The following is a 19,918-nucleotide window of genomic DNA, read 5'->3' on the forward strand; positions in this document are numbered from 1 at the left end:
GTCTTCATATTCAAATAATTCCTCGCAACATAGATACTGTGCGGGTATACCGCGTATCTAATACAACTCATCCACCTAGTAGATTTAGTAGCTCTCGCTCCTGAAGGCCTGACGATACCCCTAATTATCGCAGTCATCACACACCTAGGACTTCGCCTCTCTTATTTCTTTCTTCCTTGTACTACTGCCGTCATTCTGCTTGCGTCGTTACATCACATGGCAACGCTCCCAAGATCCACGAAAAGCAGCGCCTTCCTGTCTCGGCCGCACTCAGACTTCGATGCAGGAATTAACACATCGACAGCGTGGACTGAACATTTGGAATCGAGCTCTACTCCATCCTCCGACGATGAGCAAGAGAGCGGGCGATCGGCGAGGGCACTTTATGATTTCCATGGGAAGGCCGAGTTTAGAGAGTTGGGCGTCATGGCCGGCGATGAGCTCGAGGTTTTGAAGGAGGAGCTTCCTGATGGATGGAGTTTGGTGAAGGCAGATACGGGCGAGACAGGATTGTTACCTCGAACCTATTACACTGTGTGTTATTCTGATTGCCTTAGCTTCCTGACGCTAAGACTACGTGTCCTCAGTTTACCTCAGACTTCACAGTTTCTTCTGACGTCGAGCTTCCGGGACCCTCATCATTTAGAAAGTCTAAGAAACGAGAGCGGGAGCCATCTACCAACTCAATAACACCCCGCGCATCACCCAGGAATTCCGTTCAGCCTATCATACCGCAAAATACAGGTGAATGGATGTTTCCAAGCTTCCGACAGAGCCTTCTGGGTGGGAAGTCGCTCAATCGATTCTCAAACTTTGTTACCAGCGGCGCCGAAGCATGGGTCTTGAAGGGCAACGCAGCAGACACGACATTAACTACCTCTACATTCCCTACGATTCACGAGAAGTTGAAAACAACTGCTTCAGATGAGTGCGGTGACGAAGATATCGACGAAGGAGACAGCGAAGAGGCAACTGTGAGTAATAATAGGCTCAGTCAGATTGGACTGGGAGAAGCAGACAAACATTTCGTCGACGCTGGACATGCCTGGAAGTCGAAGCTTCCACCCTTCCGAGTTCTGGTTCATTCACCGTCGAAGCGCACATCTGTGCTCTCGGGATCATATACAATCTATAACGTTACCTCTTTATTCAATCACAGCTCACCATCTGATTCAGAAACAGATCCTCCTAGTTCCCCTACAAGAATAACAGTTCAACGGCGATATAGTCATTTTGTTGTCCTTCATACGGCTCTGACAAGACGCCTCCCCGGAATTGCATTGCCTCCACTTCCCGAGAAGCAGTATGCTGGACGTTTCAGCGAAGACTTTGTGGAGGCCAGACGTGGGGATCTGGAACGATATATCAGTAAAGTGGTCAAGCATCCAGTTGCACGCTACGCAGAGGTGGCGACTTTCTTCCTTGGATGTGAGAGCGACACGGTTAGCACACCTCTGTCCCCAGTTGAGGTCACTTGCACTTACATTTCATTTCTAGGAGTGGAAACGCCTAGTACCACATCATCTCTCACTACCTCCCGCTGGACCCTCTTTCTATGCACATGTTTACCATCCAGCATTCAATGTAGATCTTGAAGACGCAGAAGATGCCGTCGAACGGTTCAGCACACATACGAAGGCGGTAGGCAAAGGTGTACAGGGTCTCAGAAGTATATTTGGGCGTGTGCGAGAAGCCCGAGTGGGTGAGTTTCATCGCTACCATTATCCTACGGTTCCTCAGCTCGTTTATAACTTTAGAGATGTCCAAGGCCGAAAGGCTGCTGTCGTACTCATTACTCTCCCTGATTACCACGAAACCGCTCGCGTCTGCCCCGACGACTGGAGTTGCAGACGAAGATGAGGAATACAACTCAAAAGACAAGGGTCTTATAAATGAGAACGGAGCTTGGTGCTGGCGCGAAGGATGCAGATGTAATTTACCTCATCATAGGACTATCTCCTCCTTGCTAACTTGCTCTTGCAGCCTGCTTAGGAGTTACGAAAGCAATGCAACGAACATCGGAAGCGCTACAAAGTATTGCCGACCTATACGATGATCATGTAGGTCAACCCTTCATAAAGCCTTTTCATTCCTCACGACGTCGTGTGCAAAGGCCCGGCGTACGCAACTGGCCACCCATGAAGCCCTCAAAACAGTTTCACATCCGTCCTCCACATACGACGGGGTCATTTCAACCCACCGTTCGACTCTGACAAGATATGGTGAAGCAAGTAGTGGAAATCGCGTATGTCCTAATTGCTCTTGCGTGCTTCTGATGTCGTACTCCTCTACCTCAGCCAGACGAAGAAATGGCCTCTCGTTGTGAAACCGTCCTCAACACCACCATGGCAGAAATGGAGACCTATCACACGCAAAAAGTCGAGGACTTCTCCAGTATCGCGAAAGAACATCTTGATGGTGAGATTGCACTCTACGAACAGGTTTGTCCTTATTGGTATTTGCATGGGTGTTCTCCGCATCTAATGTGCCCGCAGATCCTTTCTCGCCTCCAAGCGGCGCGAAAGTCTTTTGATTCCCCCCAGCTGCAGGAGCTTTCACGATCACCAAGACAACCCTCGATATACGAGAGGGAACTCGAGCACCCGCGGCTTGGCGCAGCACCGCTGTTGCAGCCTTGTCCACATGTATTTGACTCGGCACCAATGAGGCCAGTCAGCGTCGCTATTCAGGGAGGAGTTGGAATATTGACAGGTAGAGGAAGTGTATTTGGGAAGTTCTGGTGAGATTTGTACCACTATCTAACACGCCTGTTCGGATTGGCCCGCGACTGCACTGCCACTGGCTCACGTCTCCGAGAAGTCTCTTGCGTCGCTTTTATGACTCGGGTATCTGAGAATCTGCAGGGAGACCATGACTACGTATACATTCAAATATATAGAGCTTTTACCGCTCTGAACGAAGCTGAGACTCACCCGTATGATGAGAATATGGTGACAGCCACCGTGACGCGACGCGTTTACATCCGGACGCGACGTGGGACTGATCTGGGCCCGAGCAGCCCATTCGGGCAATAGATCTTGCGGGCTTCTCTGTCAACCATTCTCTTTCTCGTACCACCAGGTCTGCGATGTTCTTCGTCGAGCTTACTATTCGCTATGCCTCAAATAAATTTGCATCCATGTCGCCACTAGACCCCAAGGTGTTCGCACGTAGACTACGACGCGATCTGGATTTCTTGAAGCTTCCACATCCACCAGAGGCAAATTTGGAAATCTTGCCCCGTGAATGCTGCAAGTTTTTCTGGGAGACAAGAAGTAATTCGGTGGGTCGGTCCCTGGTGCCACTCAGTAGTAATTCCTTGACCGAAACTTCGTTTTCTAGCTCCTTCATTCTCTGGTCAAACAGTTCGTTTTGAACCAGGATAAGACTGAATGCTCGGACCTTAAACGGCTTTGTAAAGTGTAAGCCCTAGCAGCTCTTCTCTGAGCTTTAACGTAAAGATTGAATTCTGCTAGTGAATCGATATCTATGAGAACAGGGTTTGTCTTTAACGGAGAGCTAAGCTGTTTCTGAATCATATTCATTGACCAGGTTCAATCATAAGAAACCATCGGAATTGAATAGGACGGAGTCGAGCCGGAGCAGAAGATCTCCGACTCGTCGTATGTCTCGCAACAACTCGTACGATACAGACTCCCACCCCCGACCTCGCCCTCGCTCCCGCTCCCCACTTGCGCCTCGTTCTCCACGACGATACCGATCTCTGTCCACGGATGTTCATGAAGAAAGGTCAAGGGACTCGAGATATCGTGATCGCCAACCTACGCCAGCAAAACCTGCTGATTCTATGAGGTGCTCTTTCAACTCTTCAGAAGACTTGAATTCACGACAAGCTGCATTCTTTCAGCCTAAAAAGCACGGTCTGGAGAGGCTTTCAGCTCGCAGATCAATTGAGGACATCGAGAGTTTACAAGCTTCCCTGATGGCAATTGAAAAAACGTAAGTATCCGAGCACCTTTTCCCGTACTGGAGAAACGAAATACTAACGTCTTTATGGTAGACTTGAAGGCTCTGTTACAGCTACACCGGCACCATCAAGGCCTACGCCAGAGCAACGACTTTTGCCGCTACCCTTGTCGTCCCCTTCGCATCTGTCACTATCCGTTCGTTTGCCACCCTTACCGTCACTTCCCATCGTACCTCGCCCGCCTTCGGCCTCACCTCCGCCGTTGCCCTCTTCACCACAGTTGCCACCTGTTGTCTTAGCTCCTTCTTCTCACATACACCCGGCATCTACCTCATACGATACCCCGACTCATATAGTGAGCGAGCCGTCTGGCTTGGAGGCATGTCCAAAAGTACAACATACTCAAGAAGAGAAAGAAACTATCTCGAAACTGACTCGTCAACTCTGGGATACAAGGAGAAACTTGATGGCTCTATCCGCCCGCGGATTGGTGATTGAGGACCGGTTGAGAGAAATCAAGGCGCAAGAGGATAGGAATAGCAATGACACCGGAGAATCCACCCGCGCTTGTGAAGACCTGGACATTGGCAAGAAGGTTGGTTATTGGGGTAGGTACTTATTATTTAAATCCAGTGATAAACTCATCCTAGCTTACTGTAAATTTCATCGTAAAAACAGAACTCCAGGACAAGATGAAGGTTTTGGAAGGTCTTCTTTGCGAAGAGATTCGTTCTCGCGTCAAAGCTGAGGTCTTATTAGGAGACGTATTGAGGGAGTGCGAGAAGCCCACGATAGTTCCGCAGATGTATGAAATGTTTATGCTTGGTTCGGAATGAAAATCATTTATTCCCCGATTAACGATATTTCCACAAGTTTTGGATTCTGATCCATATCGCACCACAGAATTCTGGATGAGGTGTGAAAGACTCGCAAGGTCAACTTGAGTCTGTGGCACTTTCTTACCCGATCAATTCGCCTGATGAATCGAAAGAAATCGGAAAAAACGTTAAGTAGTATGCGATCGTGTACTACTGAGTATGCTACAATATGCTTCTTAAAGATCAAAAATGGAGGGTATAAAACAATCCATCTCACTCATCCGCCGTTCCGCATCTCCCTCCTAACGTCGCTACTCCATTTGAAGAAATTACACCTAAACTGAGGATCAACATCCTCTCTCAGCCTCTCAGCACGCCCCTTATCATATCCAGGCCCAACAGGCCTGAAAAACAAAATGGTTCACTACCCCAACACCAAATTTCAGAATAAATCTCTCATTCTTACTTACCTTGAACACACAAAAAACTTCTTTCCTTTATTCACACCGGGCTTGTTGACCGTAAACTCTTTTGCGGGTTCATTATGCACGATGCAGAGGGGAGCCTGTATGGGGGCCATAAGCGATTTCCATGCTTCTCCGGCTTCTTTCTGCTTTTGAGAGGAAGAGAACGAACTTTGGCTTGAGGATAGCTCCAAAGCCAGACGATAATCTGCTTCGGAATCAAGTTGAACGTCCAACCGTTGTTGCATGTCAATCTCAATGTCTTGAACGTCCCCACAATCCAGATCTGTTGGCGGCGGCAACTCGGACTGCAAAAAGGCAGGGACTCCAGCCTGTGAGGCGTCACTGTGAGTACTGTTTCCACGTTTCTCCTTCTCCTTCCCCTTGACTGTTTTGTTATTTCCACATGACGAAGAGGAGGTAGGTTGAGTGAAGAACGTCGAGAGCTTCGACTGTCCTGGTTTCAATTTCTTTATCGGTTTCTTCGTACCACTCGTAGAAGAAGTAGGCGGCACCCTTGCTTGAGAAGACCCCCTTTCATCTTTGTACTTCTTAGTCGGTGCAATTGAACCCGTTGATGCTGCTGTTTCGGGGGATAAAGGCCTCTTCTCCGGCGAATACCCTGTCGCTGCAGGTGTCATCGATACTGAGAGTGAGGAGGGAAGAGAAGGAGAGCTATGTGGTAGTTCCACTTCAGATTGATCCACTCCGTGGATGGTTGGAATCGTGGATACAATGGATGTAGCCGCTGTCAGTTGTGAGGCCTGGCCAGTAGTAGTTCCCTTCTTCCCGCCGAAAAAGCTCGACAATAACTTTTGTTTCCCCGAATACTCGTCCCAAAATTTGGCTGCCAACCTGGGAGGTTCATTTTTTGTATCTCCAGCACCGGACAGAATGTCCTTCAACTTTAGCGTATCCCCATCTCTCCCAATTATTTCGTCGTGTAAGTCGATGTAAACTGGACAGTGATCGCTGCCTTTTATGTGAGGCTGGATATCGGCGTCTTTAATCCAAGGGGCAAGATTGGGAGTGGTCAGGATGTAGTCTATACGTGTTCCATAATTTGAATCTCTAGCAGAAATTTTGGTGTTCCAACCTGCGAAAGTGGCAGCCATGAAAAGACGGATTCCTGCAAAGAGAGAGAGAGAGAGTCGGACGTACAGGTATACATCCCTTTACGTTCGGGATGATACTTCCTCACGATATCCACCAAACATCCTCTCCCTTTCCCAATGTCCCCGCTTTCCGTGACTAGCAAATCTTTCAACCACCGCCTTCCATCTCTTTCTGCCAAAAACCACTCTTCACCATTCATATATCCTTCAGCTAAACCGCGCTTGATAATAATATTTCCTTCACAATGATCAATCAACGCAGCACATGCGTTCAAATCGCCAACTAGGATCACTTCTCTCCCTTCCGCGATTAATCCACGAATACGCGCTTCGAGGATATGATGAAAGTCCATTTTAAACGGTAGTCGTTCCTCCGATCCATCATTTGGGCAATACACGTTGATGAGGACAAACATCCCAAAGTCGAGGGTCAAAACGCGACCCTCCGTGTCCAAAGACTTTAGGTCGTTGCGTAGGAGGAGTACATCACCGCCTCCGTTTCTAGCCTCAACTTCTTCATTAGAGACAACAACGCGAGAATCCGGATATGCTTCTTCCTTTGACACGCGTTCTAAAGGATCTAGTGGAGGTGTAGGTTTCAGCTGTGCACTCGACCGGTTTGCGAAACTGAGTCCTTCCTCTGCTTTTAAAGGCCCAACGGCTGAGGAGCGTGTGTACGTGGCTACACCTGAGTATCCAGCTTTCACAGTAGGAAATGAGAAGAAAGAGTCGTAGGATGGTGGTACGGCGATGGGTTTCGTGAGTATGGAACGTGAGGCCTTTACTTCTGTTTTCTTTTTCGTGAACACTAAACTCTCTTCTTCGTTTCCATACGCACCTTGAAAGTTGATAATATCTGCCTGAAGATAGTCGAGTATGTCATTATGTGTCTTGAGGGAGTTCCATCTGTAGGATACGTGAAAAGTTGATTATGATCATTTGGGATGATGTGAACCAACGGGTGATATTGTGGAATCGTACGGATACCGTTCTGCAGTTGTGTTTGTCAGTATATAACGCCAGAAATCTCGAGCTACACTCACGATATTCCATGTCAAGATTCGCATTTCAACATTGCAATTCCAATAATTAGCGTGGGCCCGCAAAGCGTGGAATCTTCCAAATTCAGTAAACTTCCGGCATACCGGACCGTGTGGTCTCCACATCCGAATATCCGGACACGGATCAGCGTTGGTCTCTGTCGCTCAATATGAATATTGAAAAGGTTTTCCCTCCTTTACAAGCTACCGGTCAATATTCGGTCGTCTTCGCTGGTCCAACTCAGCGCATCCGAGTCAAACTCCACATCGCATCCCTTATACTTCTTGTTGGGACTTCACCACCGTTCAAATCACCCCCTGGTCTCCTCCATCTCAACGTCAACCAATCCATTCTCCTCCGTCGTTTCATCGACTTCTGATCTCAGTCTCTTCGTCTCTCTGTCCGCTTCCTTTATAGTCTCTCCTTGCCCTTGTATCTGCCTCTGCTTCTCTAAAACAGCGATTTTACTCTTCATCTTACCCTCCTCCTTCTTTCCTCTGCCAGCACCTAAATCTCTTTCACTCTGCTTTGGTTTTTGTTTTTGCTTCTGTTTCTTCTGTCCTTGTTTAGATACACCGTCATCTTCACCTCCGTCACCATCATCACCGTCCTCGCCTCCACGATTGTTTTTAGGAAGTGAAGTCAGTGAAGAATAAAAGTTGAGTGTTGATAGAGCGGACTGTGAGCCTGAATAAAAAGAGGTATGGTGATCTTTAAAAAAGAAAGAACAAGAGGAAACACGTACATGGAAGAAGGCAGGTCGTAGTGAGAGCTTCTAGCAACGCCCTGGAGGATTCAACAGCTGCCGACGATTCCGCAATCTAAATAAAAGGTATTCAACATCCTTTCGCGTGTAGTTACCGTGAATGTAGCTTACAATTCCCTCACTCCCGACTTCAACCACCCTCACCGGTGGGTGTGTAGAGGATGAGGACGAATATGAAGGATCTACTGGAATAGTTCTACCATCCCAGGATACACTACCTTCAGTCAAGTTACGGTCGATCGTAGCCCAAACGAAACCGGTCGGATCGAGCGTAAAGTCCAGCACCGGGTGTCCAAAATCGAAAGCATGGATAGTCAGAGAGTCAGAAGGAGCTTCCGGGAAGGCTGTAGTAAAAAGGGCAGTCGCTCTAGTTCAACAGATAGAGTAAGGACCAAATACCGGACGAAAGAGGGGTGAGTAGAAACATACCCCACAACACTAAAAATGATGAATAATTTCCCTTCCTTCTCAACCGTCTCAATATTTTGAACTACAACAATAGTCTCCTCATCATGCGCCGAAGAATCTCCAACAGTGGGAGTATTTGTCCCCGATAGTGGTACAGAAGCGAGATCCGCCTCGCCCCTAGGATTCCTATCCTCTTCATTTTCGCCTTCGCCGTCGTCGTCTCCGTCTGCTGCTTCGATGTTCCCCCTTTTAAATTTCTTCCGCACATACGGTTGAGCCTTGACTTTAATGTATTCCTTGACACAATCCGAGACCGGAATGTTGAATTTTAACTTTCCAGAGAGCCAATCCCAGACTTTGAGTTCAGGATCTCCACCGCCAGAAATGAGTATATTCGGCTTAGATTTCGGGATGTGTAAACAAGACACGAATCTATACGACGAGATTAAATCAATTACAAGCTTTCTTTCGAGGTGCAAATACGCTTACTGTGAACACCCAAGACAGAATGATTCAATGATATATCCTTGGGGATACCAGCTGATACGGATGTGCTCGTCTCGGTCCGCTGTGATGATGTACTTTTCATCTTGGCTGAATATGAAGGTCGTAAGGAGGGAAGTGTGGCCGAGGACGAGGGTACCACCTGAAGGATTCGTGTGTGAATCCACAGAGTCCCGTGCATGCGGAGGGTTTTCGTGTCGTTTTGGTTTCTTGGACTTTCGTTTCCTCTTGGAACCGGACTGTGGTTGTTCTGGCTCAACGTTAGGCACTGTAGTCGTGGAATCTTCCTGTGGCTGAGAGGGTGGTACTTCTTCTACTGGCAATGGGTGAAGAGTGTAACTGTAAACACGATTAAAACCCGGTTAAGGATGGGATAAAAAAGCGAACACACCTAAACACATCCCCAAACTTGTCAGCGACAACGATAGTCTGACCATCCGCAGTAAAAGAAGCACTGGTAGGTCTTTTTGGAAGTTCTCTGCCACGGAGATTAGGCGAGAAAGGATGCCGATGGTGATTTGTGTATATTACCTCTCGTGTAAAAGCTCGAGTCCCTCCACCTTCCAAACTTTCAGTTTTTTATCGTCGCAAAGGGTGAGGAGATGTTTCCAAGAGTGATCGACTGCAATAAACCTTATGGGACCAGATTTCGATAAGGAGTTTTTGAGTTCATCTGAGGCGTTGACCGTAGAAGATATTACAGTGCCTGTGCTGAGTAACGAATTGAATAATAAAACACCAAAATGGGAGATTAGTTGACTGAACCTCGTATCGACAGACTGAATATGATGACCAGAAGCAACTATAGCTGTGCCAAATTTACTAAAGAGCAATAGAGAATGAGGGAAATGAGAAATTGACATCAAGGATCAGGTCAGAAAACAAATTCTGCGCGTCGCGTCGCGGCGCACTTCCTCTTCAAGTTTCCCACCAGCATGAGTTTCAAGAAAAGGTCTGTCCAGTTTTCCTCGGTTATTCTATCAAAATAGCTCATTTTATTTTGCAGCAAACTCGACCTTTTAGTCCGTGTCAGATACGCAAATCCCCTTCCACCTCCTCCATGTCCTCCAAAACTCCTTGATATACCAACCACCCCCTTGCGTTATGCTCGCCCAGAATTTCTCAATATTCTCGCAAATAGCACTCCTTTACCAATGATAGTAGATGCTGAATGTGGTATGCCATTAGACCTGGGCAAATGGGAATCACTATGGGAGGAAGGTGCAGATGATTCAGGTAACTCGTATATCTTCTCCCTCTAGAGGCCCGGATTGGCTAATCTCAATAAAAGCATTGAATCCCGACATCAACAACCTTCCAAAGCTCGATCCAGCAGACGAATTTCTCGCGTATGACCCAGTGGGTCCTAGTGGCAGTTACACCAACGGCCATACGGGCACAAGCACACCATCATCTGGGCCTGCCTTGGGCTCCGTACCGTGGCTTCGTAAAACGGAGTATACGAGTGATCGCTCTCAAAGATCTGTTGCAGAACCGTGAGTTTTCTGAAGACATCTCGGTTCTTCCCGCTTAAGCCTTTTTAGCAAACACGTCGTATTGGCCCCCATTGACGTCTCTCGCGAAGCACAATTACGCGACATTGAAGCCTCATTCGTCGAAGCTAACGAAAATTTCTCTCTCAACTCCCTCCGTCATCCTATCAAACCCAACGTCGTCGCGGAAGAGTCTTACGAAATATTACCAGACAGCGATATTTGGGCGAATCAATACGACTTGTTCAGGTTCTCTGAACGACCTGGGGATAGAAATGTCGACGTACGAAAAGCATTCTTTTTGTAAACCATATTCCCGTTTTACTGACCCTTCGTATAGCAAGATGACCCAAGGCTGGATTGTGCTATTCTCCGCCCCATGAAGATCGATCATGACTCGTTTTTGGCCTATTACTTGACGCGAGACGACGGATCCGCGTTTACGTTCAAAGAGAGACGAAAGACAGCTCGACCGTATGAGGTACCCGAAGAGGACGATGTAAGTCTCTTTGCTTGCTTTTGGCGTCAAACTCTCTTCGACAACTTTCCCACTCGTCAGGAAATCGAATTCCACTTTGTCAGGGATTACGAAACAGTCAAAGTTGAACAGGAAGTTCCGAATGAATTTTTGCTCGTCATAGATGATGGTCCTACTGAGGGCGAGAATCTAGAAGACGAAGTCTTTAGCGATGACCGGCCTCGACGCCGTGTAAAGGGTGCATACTACAAGAACATTGAAAGAAAGATGTTGCTCAAGAAGAAACGCGTTAATGTCGGTTGCAATTGGTTTCCAAGTAGGACTCGTTATACTGACAACGCATAACAGATGTACGAACCGACATACGAAGATAAATGGGAAATAGTCAAAGTCACTCATGCACCTATGAGTCAAGAAGAAGAGGAAGAGCGTGACGAGGGTCTGGCAGAAGTTGTGGATCCTCTTTTCTTGATGCGGGCAGTAGCAGAGGTTGATGCAGAAGGGGATGTCGTTGACAATGACTTTGGTATACCAGGCTCTGGTGTGAATGGGGAGACCAACATGATCGATGTAATGTAATTTATTTGTTGTCTTACGATTGCTTCGCTTGCTTTGCTTTCCATAGTCATCGATGTATAATCGAACTGTGCACACACAACGTTGTAACTACGCCGTTGTCGAGAACAAAAGAAGTAGGTGCATGTGTTCATATGGCATTTGAATTTCATGCAGGCGTAACACATACAACAATAGTAAAGGTCGGCAAGGAGGGGAAGTAACCTGGACACCATATCTACGCTTCTGTCAACTCCCGCAGCCGACGAACAGTACTGTCAAGAAGGACATTAGTCATTGTTGAAGACGCAAAAGCACAAACCGGCTACACACCTGCGCACAGTGGCTGCTGCCGTTGTCGAAACGGTCCACGCACCTCCAGCAATAGTCTTTCTGCACGAGGTGCAATGCCAGATGCCCACAGCCTTTCTCCTCACAGTGTCCTGTTTCGAAACAGACCTCCTGTTAGTAACTCTGCCCAGACTGATCGAAACGACTGAGATACACCTTCCCGCAGAAAGAGCAAGTGTAGCGCGAGTGTTGGCTGATTTCTATCTTCTTCACTTGCTTTCGCAAGGAGGCACCATAACGCTATTCATCCATCCATCAAAATTCCCAACTTGATGCTCGCAATCGTTTTGGCGGAAAACTCACAGTACCGTATTTACCGGTGATTCCAACCTTCTTGGTGCGTTTTGTCTAGGAAGGTGTCGGTAGCTGTTTAAATGAACTGAAGATTTATCGAACAAGAACGCACCATTTTTTGTCGTGGAGTTTTGAGGGAGGTGAAGGAGGCGGTCTACGAAGTTTAGAAGACGCGGAAGGATTGTGATGTGGGAATAGATTGCGTAAGAACTGGGCAGTTCTAAGCCACTCGTTCCCGCCGTCATCAAGTTTACGTGGAATGGTGCAGATCACAGTGATGGCGCGTACGTTCAATTTTGATAGACCCAAGAATCTAATCTTGAAGCTAGAGACCCTTTGCAGGGGCAGACTTCTTAGCTCTAGGATGTGCTCCCAGTCAATTGGCATTTTGTACACGAACCTCACTGCGTAAAAAGTGACTAACCCACAGACTCGTCAGTATCTCCTTCATCTCCGAGGGATCGACTTGAACATGGGCAAGTGGTGTTTTATCTGTAGTGTCGATCCCTCGGAGATGGACACCAACTATAGCAAGCACATACCGCACGACGATAGAGTGATCACCCTCGATTTTGGCTCTGTCTCTCGATCTCGTTACTGTCATCCGTGAAGCCAATACTTTTCAAGTTCCACTAACGCTTCCCGCACCTTCGCACCAGTCTGCAAGATATCTTGACCCTTTCCACTCGAAAGAAATTCTCTTGGTCGCGACATGTAACAGGTCTGCTGACCCTCCGCTCCTTGTCATGGGCCATGCACACCCCTTCTTTCACGACGTAGACACGATCAAAAAGGTTTTGAATCATAGGAAGATAGCCGCTTCACCTTAAACACGCTCTCCTCGACGACCTCTTTACCCTTCGATCATCGCCCTATACCCCCTCTGCTGAATTTCTACCATTACTTGCATCCCATATTACCTTACGATGTACTATAATTTACGCACTGCAGTCAACACAAACCTGCATTTTATTGCAAGTCCGAGAAATAATCCACATTTACTTTACACACAACATAATATTATACCATTACCCGACGTGCGGCGCGTTACGTGTGTATCGCCACGGATCCAGATGAAATATAGCCGCTTTTTTGAGAATAACAACGATGAGAGAGCAGTGTGAAAGCAATGATCCTTCGGTAAGGGGAAAATGTAATCATGTTTACCCCGGAGTTAATTGAGTGAACAAGACGAAACCTTTCTAGCATTCCGATGGCGGTTTATATCCCTTCACTCGAAAGTGTCACAGCATAATCTGACACGGAGGTATTAGAACCCCTTCTCAATTTCAGCGTAGGGCGACTGAATCGGGTGGCGGGTGGCATGGCTAGAGAACGGAGCGATGGGTTGCTGAGAAAAAGTAAGGACAGGAAGATCAGCAGGGAATCAGTATAAGAAGCCAAAGAGAACATACTTCGCCGCCAAAGTAGGTCCAGAAGTTAAACGTGAAAAATTACTAGGGAACAAAGGGTTCCCGGGTACTCTGTCGCCTACAGGGTCGTAGCGGTACCCAATTCCCGTGTCGCCTTGTGCTGAGCTCCAACTACTGGGGCCTCCCATGGCACTCAACTGCATAGCCATCCCTGTCAAGCTTCCACTCGACCCTGTCCTCGTCAACACTGCAGGAGAACCAGTTCCAAACGAACTTCTACGAGAAGACGAGCCCCAACTAGGCGGCCGGTTCGAATCAGTGACAGGAGATGAAATAGGACTGTTGCCACCGCTATAACTGCTATGCCACGATAGTCGGTTCGGTGAACCAATAGTAGGAGAGCTAGGCGTAGAGTTTGAGGAAGATAGGGAAAGTCGCAACCCTTGGACCTGGAGCTTCTTCAAATCTTCCTCTTTCTTCTCTTGATCCTCGTTGGCACCATCTTCCTCCTCTTCACCTTCAATGATATCACCTAAACCTCCCTCCCCACCCACACTCGTACCACCTTCCAACGACAACGGCGGCGGATTCACACCAGGAGATAGTACACCTGGTGATAACAAGGGTACCACAGGCTCGATGAATAATAAATCAACTGACACAGAGGATTCCAGGTATGGGGAACCGCCGCCAAAGTCGTCCACCGGAGACGAACTCAGACCAAAGTCTACATGATTAGAGCCGAAGTCGGCAGGGGTTGATGACGACCAGTCCGGCTCAGGTTCAGGTTCAGGAGAGACAGCGCTACCCAGCCAGGATGAAAGAGAGGATGAACGAGTGTGTCCGGTGCTCAGAGTGCGGTGCCTAGATAGGGATACAGTGCGAGGTGGTTTGTGCGTAGTATCGAAGCTATGCTTGGACGTGTTGGGTGTCGGTAATTGCGTCACAATTTGTGGAACAGGCGAGAGCTCCTCGTTGCTCTCCGCTATGGATGCGGTTGAAGGAAGGGTTTTATGCTTGGAAGATGGTGGTGTATTTCTACCACGTGGTGTTGGGGAGATGGTGGTATGGCCAGAGTCAGCTGAATCGGATTTCTCGAGGGCTGATACTTTAACGCGAGGGGGAGCGTTCAGCGCAGCATTGACCTTGGCTTTAAACTCTTCCTGTTCCTTCTCCCCCTCGGAAATACCTAGGACATGCTCCTTCTCCACGACAGGACTCTCAACCATGTCCCAACCTTCCCGATCCCCTTTCGCCTTCATTCCACCATCTTCCATATCGCTATTTGCCCCACTTTCCGAAGATGAAGAATCGAAAACGTTGCCAGATTCTTCCACGCTAAAGTTCACATCCAGATCAATATCCAACTCAGGTGGAACTCCTAACGCGCCTTTGACACGTTCCCAGATAAGTTCGCTCCGATACAATATGCATTTCCTCAATAGAGCGATAAAAAGCGCATCTGGAACGACAGAACGTGTCGTCTGCGTGGTGAATGTGACTAGATGTGTATAGGTCCATTTGGTGGGGTCGGAGGGTATTTTATCTAGGGTGATATCCGTGGAGGGGGGTTGTGTCACTGACGCAGAAGATTCTTTTGGGAAAGTTTGACTGAGTAGAGCGAACAATTTCTTGGTTGGGGTAGAGTTTAGAAGAGCAGCTACCTCAGAGGGTCTGTCGATGAACGGTAGATAGACCGCGGGCGGGAGAGGAGTGAAGTTGGCATTTTGCTCCATATTATTATTGAAGTTGAGATAACCAGGATTCGTTGAGCGATGTGCTAACTCGTACAGCTGATCTGCAGTCAACCGTGGTTTCACTCCTCCAGTGAATGATGAACGATGAGGGGAAGAAGGTCGAAGTCTGGGTGATGAGGACGGCGATGAGGACGGCGATGATGCCTGTTCTCCTCTACCATGACCTCCGGGGGGTGCAAAAGTGGAAAAAGCAAAACTCAAACGGCCTGAGACAGAGTTTGAACCTCCTCCAGGTCCTGTGGACCCTCCATTTCTCCCACCGCTCCCAGTACGTGTGTGATTGTGATGTCTACGTGCGCTCGATGGTTCATGTAAAGCGAAATGCTCAGGTTGCGGTTGTTGCGGCGGAACTCGGACGATGGTAAGGGTACTGAAGGACGAGCGGTCGGGGTGACGATTCATTTCAGCGTGTTTAGCATACGGATCGAACGCAGTCGTGGAGCCTCTACGCGACAAAAGACGACGCCTAGGCGAGGTTGGCGGCGTCGAGGATGGGGAAGAGAACATCGTAGCTATCGTCAAATATGGTGATGATCAGGGTCAAACCCAACTGCTCAAGCGCTCAACGTAAACTTACTTACGCGCAGTTGGCGACTTTTCGCCCACGCACGTGACTATAATAATCCAAAAAAGGAGATCCGGCAAACCGGCATTTCAACCACTTTCACTTTATGTCACAGTCGTTACAATGTGACAACAATGCTGGGGGCCAGCCCTAGACCCCCTCATATACCTTCGAATCCCTAACCAAACCCCTAAAGCTAATCACTGTTAAGGAAAGTACTTCACATGTCGACCCCTTTTTAGTTTCTCTCTCCTATTATTATTTGTCTCCGGTTTCTATTTACTGGCTGTTATTTCATCATGGACTTTCACATATATATATTTACATATCGTATGGATCTCCCCTCAGTTGTCATTCGATACGCACTGAGGTGAGTCTAGTATAGTCACACTTACTTATATTCTCACTTACATTCTTACGTTCATTAGTTTACTTTAACAGGTACTGTATACAAATTGAGTTGTCGTTCGATACACACTGAGTTTACTTTAACAGATTATGAGACCTGCTCTCTGATCCGAAGAACGAATATATTGCGAGAACGAATACTCCATAATCATGACATCCTCCCTTACTCCATCAGTCCCCGCTTTCACCGACGAGAAGCGTTTGACCGGCTGAAAGAACTGGGCCGTATTCAAACGGGAGGTGTTCCTCCAGGTTGGTGCAAAGGGCCTCGAAGGCTACCTCGATGGTACCATACTGAGGCCAGTTCGACGTGATGGGTTAGATATATCGACTCCCACCCAGACTGCAGCTACCACTACAGAATCTGCTACGACTATGCTGGACTCTGCAACGACTGCTACTGCGGACACTAGTGCCCCTATATTCCGTTCCCAGCCAGCTATCATTACTCCTACTCCTACCCCGTTATACAGCTCTACTCCCTTGTTAGAGGAATGGAAAGCGCGAGATCGGTATGTCGCCAGTGTAATCGTGTCCAATACAGTTGATCCTGTCGGAATCGGAATCGAAGAGAATAAATGGGCGAGCATTATTTGGCTCAACCTATGCAAGGAGTTTGATCAGAAATCAGAACAGTTGATCTCAATCAGAGAGAAATTATTGCGCACGAAGAGGATGGATACTGGTGATTTCGAGGAACATATCAAATCCATGAGGAATCTGTGGAAAGATGCCTGGGACGTTGGGGCATCAATCACTGATGCACAATTCCGATCAATCATCCTCGACTCTTTCCCCGAAGACTGGGACGATGTTACAACAAATGTCCCAGGTACCTCAAGTTCTGATGCCATCACCCACCTCGAAGCCATATGGATTAAACGAGAAGCCCGCCGCTTGGAACGCCAAGGTGACCACGCCAAAGCGAAAGCGTTGAATGTGAAGACAGGAGATCAGACTAGACCTACTTGCGACAACTGTAAACGCACCAGACACACAAAGCTGAAGTGTTGGGCAAAAGGAGGTGGGCTCGAAGGAAAAGCTCCGAAGGGATGGAAGTTTCCTAAAGGAATGGAGCCAACAGTTAACGCGAACGCCTCGAATGCCGAACCTGAACGTACCGATGCCAACAACGTCTCCACCCCCGCCAATACCTATGTTCTCAATACCGATTCTAGTGGTATGTCGAAACCTCACATCACAATCCCCCCTCCTGACGCCTATGACCCTAGGGGAGACTTCATACACCCTGCCTTTCTAGATGAGAGGTTTAATGAGTCAGGAGTAGATGGAATTGATATAGACATACCGGTAGTAAACAAGGCTTCATGTTCATCCTGCCACCTGTCCTATGATCGTACCACAATAAATTCGGCTACTTCGACTTGGACGTTTTTGGATTCAGGAGCATTGGACCACTGTTGGAAAGACAAGGGAGCATTCCAAGTATACCAGAAGACTGACGCCCGTGGACAGACGGCTCAATCTGGACCATCAGGGGAGTTCCCTATCCCGGGGATAGGGAAAGTGTCCATCGGGACGAAAAATCCTAGTCACCAGCTTCAATTAGCGGACATCCGACATACTCCAACGTTCAATAACAACCTTTTATCCATGTCTTCACTTGACTTGACGGGGTATCATGGGTTATGGGGGGGCGGAAGGATAACTATGTCCTCCGGGTAGTGATGAAGTCGTAGTATCAGCGGAAATCAAGGGTAAAATGTACGAACTTGGACCGACAGCTGACGGAGTGGTAATCAGCTACTCGAGATCACTTGACAGACCTGTCGGAATCATGACTTGGCATCAAAGATGGGTTCATAACGGTATTCGAAGAATCTTGCGTCTTGCGTTGAGGAATCTGGTAGATGGACTGCACATAACGTCGAAGCAAGTTATTGGAATGTGCGAAGATTGCCTGTACAGAAAGGCAACGAGATGACCCTTTGATTCGAAAGTAACACATGAAACGAAAGTCCTTGAACGAGTTCATATGGACTTATGGGGTCCTGCACGAACGCAGAGTATTGGGAAGAAATCTTGGTTATTGATTTGCACGGATGGCAGATCATCATATAGGGTACCATATTTCCTTGCAAATAAAGAGGCACTCACCACGTTAGCGGCGTTCAGGGAGTTCCATAGAATGGCGGAACGGCAGACGGAGAATAAGTTGAAGGTTATTCGGATTGACGGTGGAGGCGAACTGGACAATCGACTTATGGACGAATATTGCAGGGAACATGGCATATTGATAGAACGCATCACCCCATATTCTTCGTCAGCCAATGGAGTTGCAGAAAGGGCGAATAGGACGGTGATTGAGGGAGCACGTACCATGCTAGAAGATGGTGGGTTTCCACCATCGCTGTGGGCAGAAATGGTATCTTCCTTATGTTATGTCGATAACTTCATGCCCTCCGATCGTTTTCCAGATGACGTTCCTGCAGAATTGTGGTCAGGAAAGAAACAGGATGTATCGCACCTAAGACCAATTGGATGTGATGCTTGGGCGAAACTACCGCAGAGGCACCGTGACGGGAAGTTGGCAAAACAAGCAATAAAAGGTATTATGTTGGGATACATGGGAAGGAGGGGATATCGATTATGAATACCGGAGACGAGAAGTATCTTGGAGTCTAGGGATGTTCGGTTTGAGGAAGGAACACCGCATCGGACTTTACCGGTACCGGATCAACCAAAGGAAGCGGATGATTACAACGTCGGTATTCCTGATCAAATCCCAGTTGATAATCAAATTCCTGTACTGCTACCACCATCGACTGCACCAGAACAACCCGAACAAGCATCTCCCATATCCCCAGGTGACATAGCACCCCAACTCATTCCTCAGCGAAGGTCCGATCGACAACGACAACCGTCGAGAGCCCAGTTAGACTTACTTGAGTCTCAGGAAATTGAGACCGAAGCTCGAAAACAGCGGTTAGACTGGGCGACGGATTCAGAAAAACCTCGCGATCCTGTCCCAGATAGAGTACACTCGCTTATCGTCAACAGTCCATGGGCCTTTGCAGCAGTGGACAACGAACATTGGGTCCCAAGAAATTATCGGGAAGTGATGAAACGTCCAGACCTGTGGGTACCGCCGATGAAGGCAGAATACGAGATGCTGATTGAGAAAGGTTGTTGGGAGCTGATGGAACTGCCCAAGGATGCGAAACTGGTTGGGGGCAGATGGGTGTATGCGACAAAGTGGAACTCGAAAGGGGAAGTTGTGAGAAGGAAGGTGAGATATGTCGCTCAAGGATTCACTCAAGTCTTTGGAGTTGACTATGACAAGACATATGGAGCAGTAGTCAGGATGGAGTCGGTACGAATGACGATCGCACTGATTGTCACCCTGGGCCTCCAGATTTTCCAGATCGACTTCAAAGGGGCATACCTCAACAGCCCAATAGAGCATGACGTCTACATGCGACAACCTGAAGGGTTCGAGGTAGCAGGAAAGGAGGGTCTTGTCTGCAAGCTAAAGAAGACATTATATGGCACTAAACAGGGAGCATATAACTGGTACAAGACACTGTCAGCGACGTACAACGGCTTAAACTACTATCAATCACGCGCTGATCCTTGCGT

At 47.9% G+C, this 19,918-nt stretch overlaps 6 protein-coding genes across 7 annotated transcripts; 3 read left to right on the forward strand and 3 right to left on the reverse strand.

Annotated features, from left to right (window-relative positions):
- Nucleotides 1-78: 78 nt before the first annotated feature.
- E1B28_007656 (uncharacterized protein) lies at nucleotides 79-2,923 on the forward strand. 2 transcript variants are annotated; one of them, XM_043152419.1, is made up of 7 exons: nucleotides 79-534; nucleotides 588-1,442; nucleotides 1,498-1,702; nucleotides 1,758-1,931; nucleotides 1,984-2,060; nucleotides 2,114-2,441; nucleotides 2,496-2,923. In XM_043152419.1, the coding sequence occupies exons 1-6, from the start codon at nucleotides 217-219 to the stop codon at nucleotides 2,324-2,326; spliced, it is 1,842 nt and encodes a 613-aa protein (XP_043010505.1). In that variant the 5' UTR covers nucleotides 79-216; the 3' UTR covers nucleotides 2,327-2,441; nucleotides 2,496-2,923. The 2 variants fall into 2 exon arrangements, with proteins under 2 accessions (XP_043010505.1, XP_043010504.1); XM_043152418.1 differs by lacking the exon at nucleotides 79-534 and having other exon boundaries at nucleotides 553-1,442; nucleotides 2,114-2,245; nucleotides 2,298-2,441.
- A 92-nt stretch (nucleotides 2,924-3,015) lies between these two features.
- On the forward strand, nucleotides 3,016-4,790 carry E1B28_007657 (uncharacterized protein). Its single transcript, XM_043152420.1, has 6 exons — nucleotides 3,016-3,283; nucleotides 3,343-3,422; nucleotides 3,477-3,500; nucleotides 3,553-3,960; nucleotides 4,022-4,536; nucleotides 4,607-4,790. Exons 1-6 carry the CDS (start codon nucleotides 3,089-3,091, stop codon nucleotides 4,762-4,764), a joined length of 1,380 nt encoding a protein of 459 aa, XP_043010506.1. The 5' UTR covers nucleotides 3,016-3,088; the 3' UTR covers nucleotides 4,765-4,790.
- A 153-nt stretch (nucleotides 4,791-4,943) lies between these two features.
- Nucleotides 4,944-7,429, reverse strand: E1B28_007658 (uncharacterized protein). The gene is made up of 6 exons (XM_043152421.1): nucleotides 7,369-7,429; nucleotides 7,285-7,316; nucleotides 7,164-7,231; nucleotides 6,372-7,112; nucleotides 5,217-6,306; nucleotides 4,944-5,150 (listed from the first exon to the last, which is right to left on the reverse strand). Exons 1-6 carry the CDS (start codon nucleotides 7,390-7,392, stop codon nucleotides 5,024-5,026), a joined length of 2,082 nt encoding a protein of 693 aa, XP_043010507.1. The 5' UTR covers nucleotides 7,393-7,429; the 3' UTR covers nucleotides 4,944-5,023.
- Nucleotides 7,430-7,518: 89 nt separating this feature from the next.
- E1B28_007659 (uncharacterized protein) lies at nucleotides 7,519-9,922 on the reverse strand. The gene is made up of 8 exons (XM_043152422.1): nucleotides 9,810-9,922; nucleotides 9,576-9,755; nucleotides 9,436-9,522; nucleotides 9,030-9,383; nucleotides 8,562-8,972; nucleotides 8,244-8,499; nucleotides 8,112-8,187; nucleotides 7,519-8,053 (listed from the first exon to the last, which is right to left on the reverse strand). Exons 1-8 carry the CDS (start codon nucleotides 9,905-9,907, stop codon nucleotides 7,677-7,679), a joined length of 1,839 nt encoding a protein of 612 aa, XP_043010508.1. The 5' UTR covers nucleotides 9,908-9,922; the 3' UTR covers nucleotides 7,519-7,676.
- A 26-nt stretch (nucleotides 9,923-9,948) lies between these two features.
- Nucleotides 9,949-11,667, forward strand: E1B28_007660 (uncharacterized protein). The gene is made up of 7 exons (XM_043152423.1): nucleotides 9,949-9,996; nucleotides 10,051-10,280; nucleotides 10,336-10,540; nucleotides 10,589-10,820; nucleotides 10,878-11,036; nucleotides 11,097-11,309; nucleotides 11,364-11,667. The coding sequence occupies exons 1-7, from the start codon at nucleotides 9,980-9,982 to the stop codon at nucleotides 11,592-11,594; spliced, it is 1,287 nt and encodes a 428-aa protein (XP_043010509.1). The 5' UTR covers nucleotides 9,949-9,979; the 3' UTR covers nucleotides 11,595-11,667.
- A 1,488-nt stretch (nucleotides 11,668-13,155) lies between these two features.
- On the reverse strand, nucleotides 13,156-15,901 carry E1B28_007661 (uncharacterized protein). Its single transcript, XM_043152424.1, has 2 exons — nucleotides 13,631-15,901; nucleotides 13,156-13,566 (listed from the first exon to the last, which is right to left on the reverse strand). The coding sequence occupies exons 1-2, from the start codon at nucleotides 15,850-15,852 to the stop codon at nucleotides 13,437-13,439; spliced, it is 2,352 nt and encodes a 783-aa protein (XP_043010510.1). The 5' UTR covers nucleotides 15,853-15,901; the 3' UTR covers nucleotides 13,156-13,436.
- Between the last annotated feature and the right edge of the window lie 4,017 nt (nucleotides 15,902-19,918).

The sequence above is a fragment of the Marasmius oreades genome, chromosome 4 (assembly GCF_018924745.1).
Source record: "Marasmius oreades isolate 03SP1 chromosome 4, whole genome shotgun sequence".
Lineage (NCBI taxonomy): Eukaryota > Fungi > Basidiomycota > Agaricomycetes > Agaricales > Marasmiaceae > Marasmius > Marasmius oreades.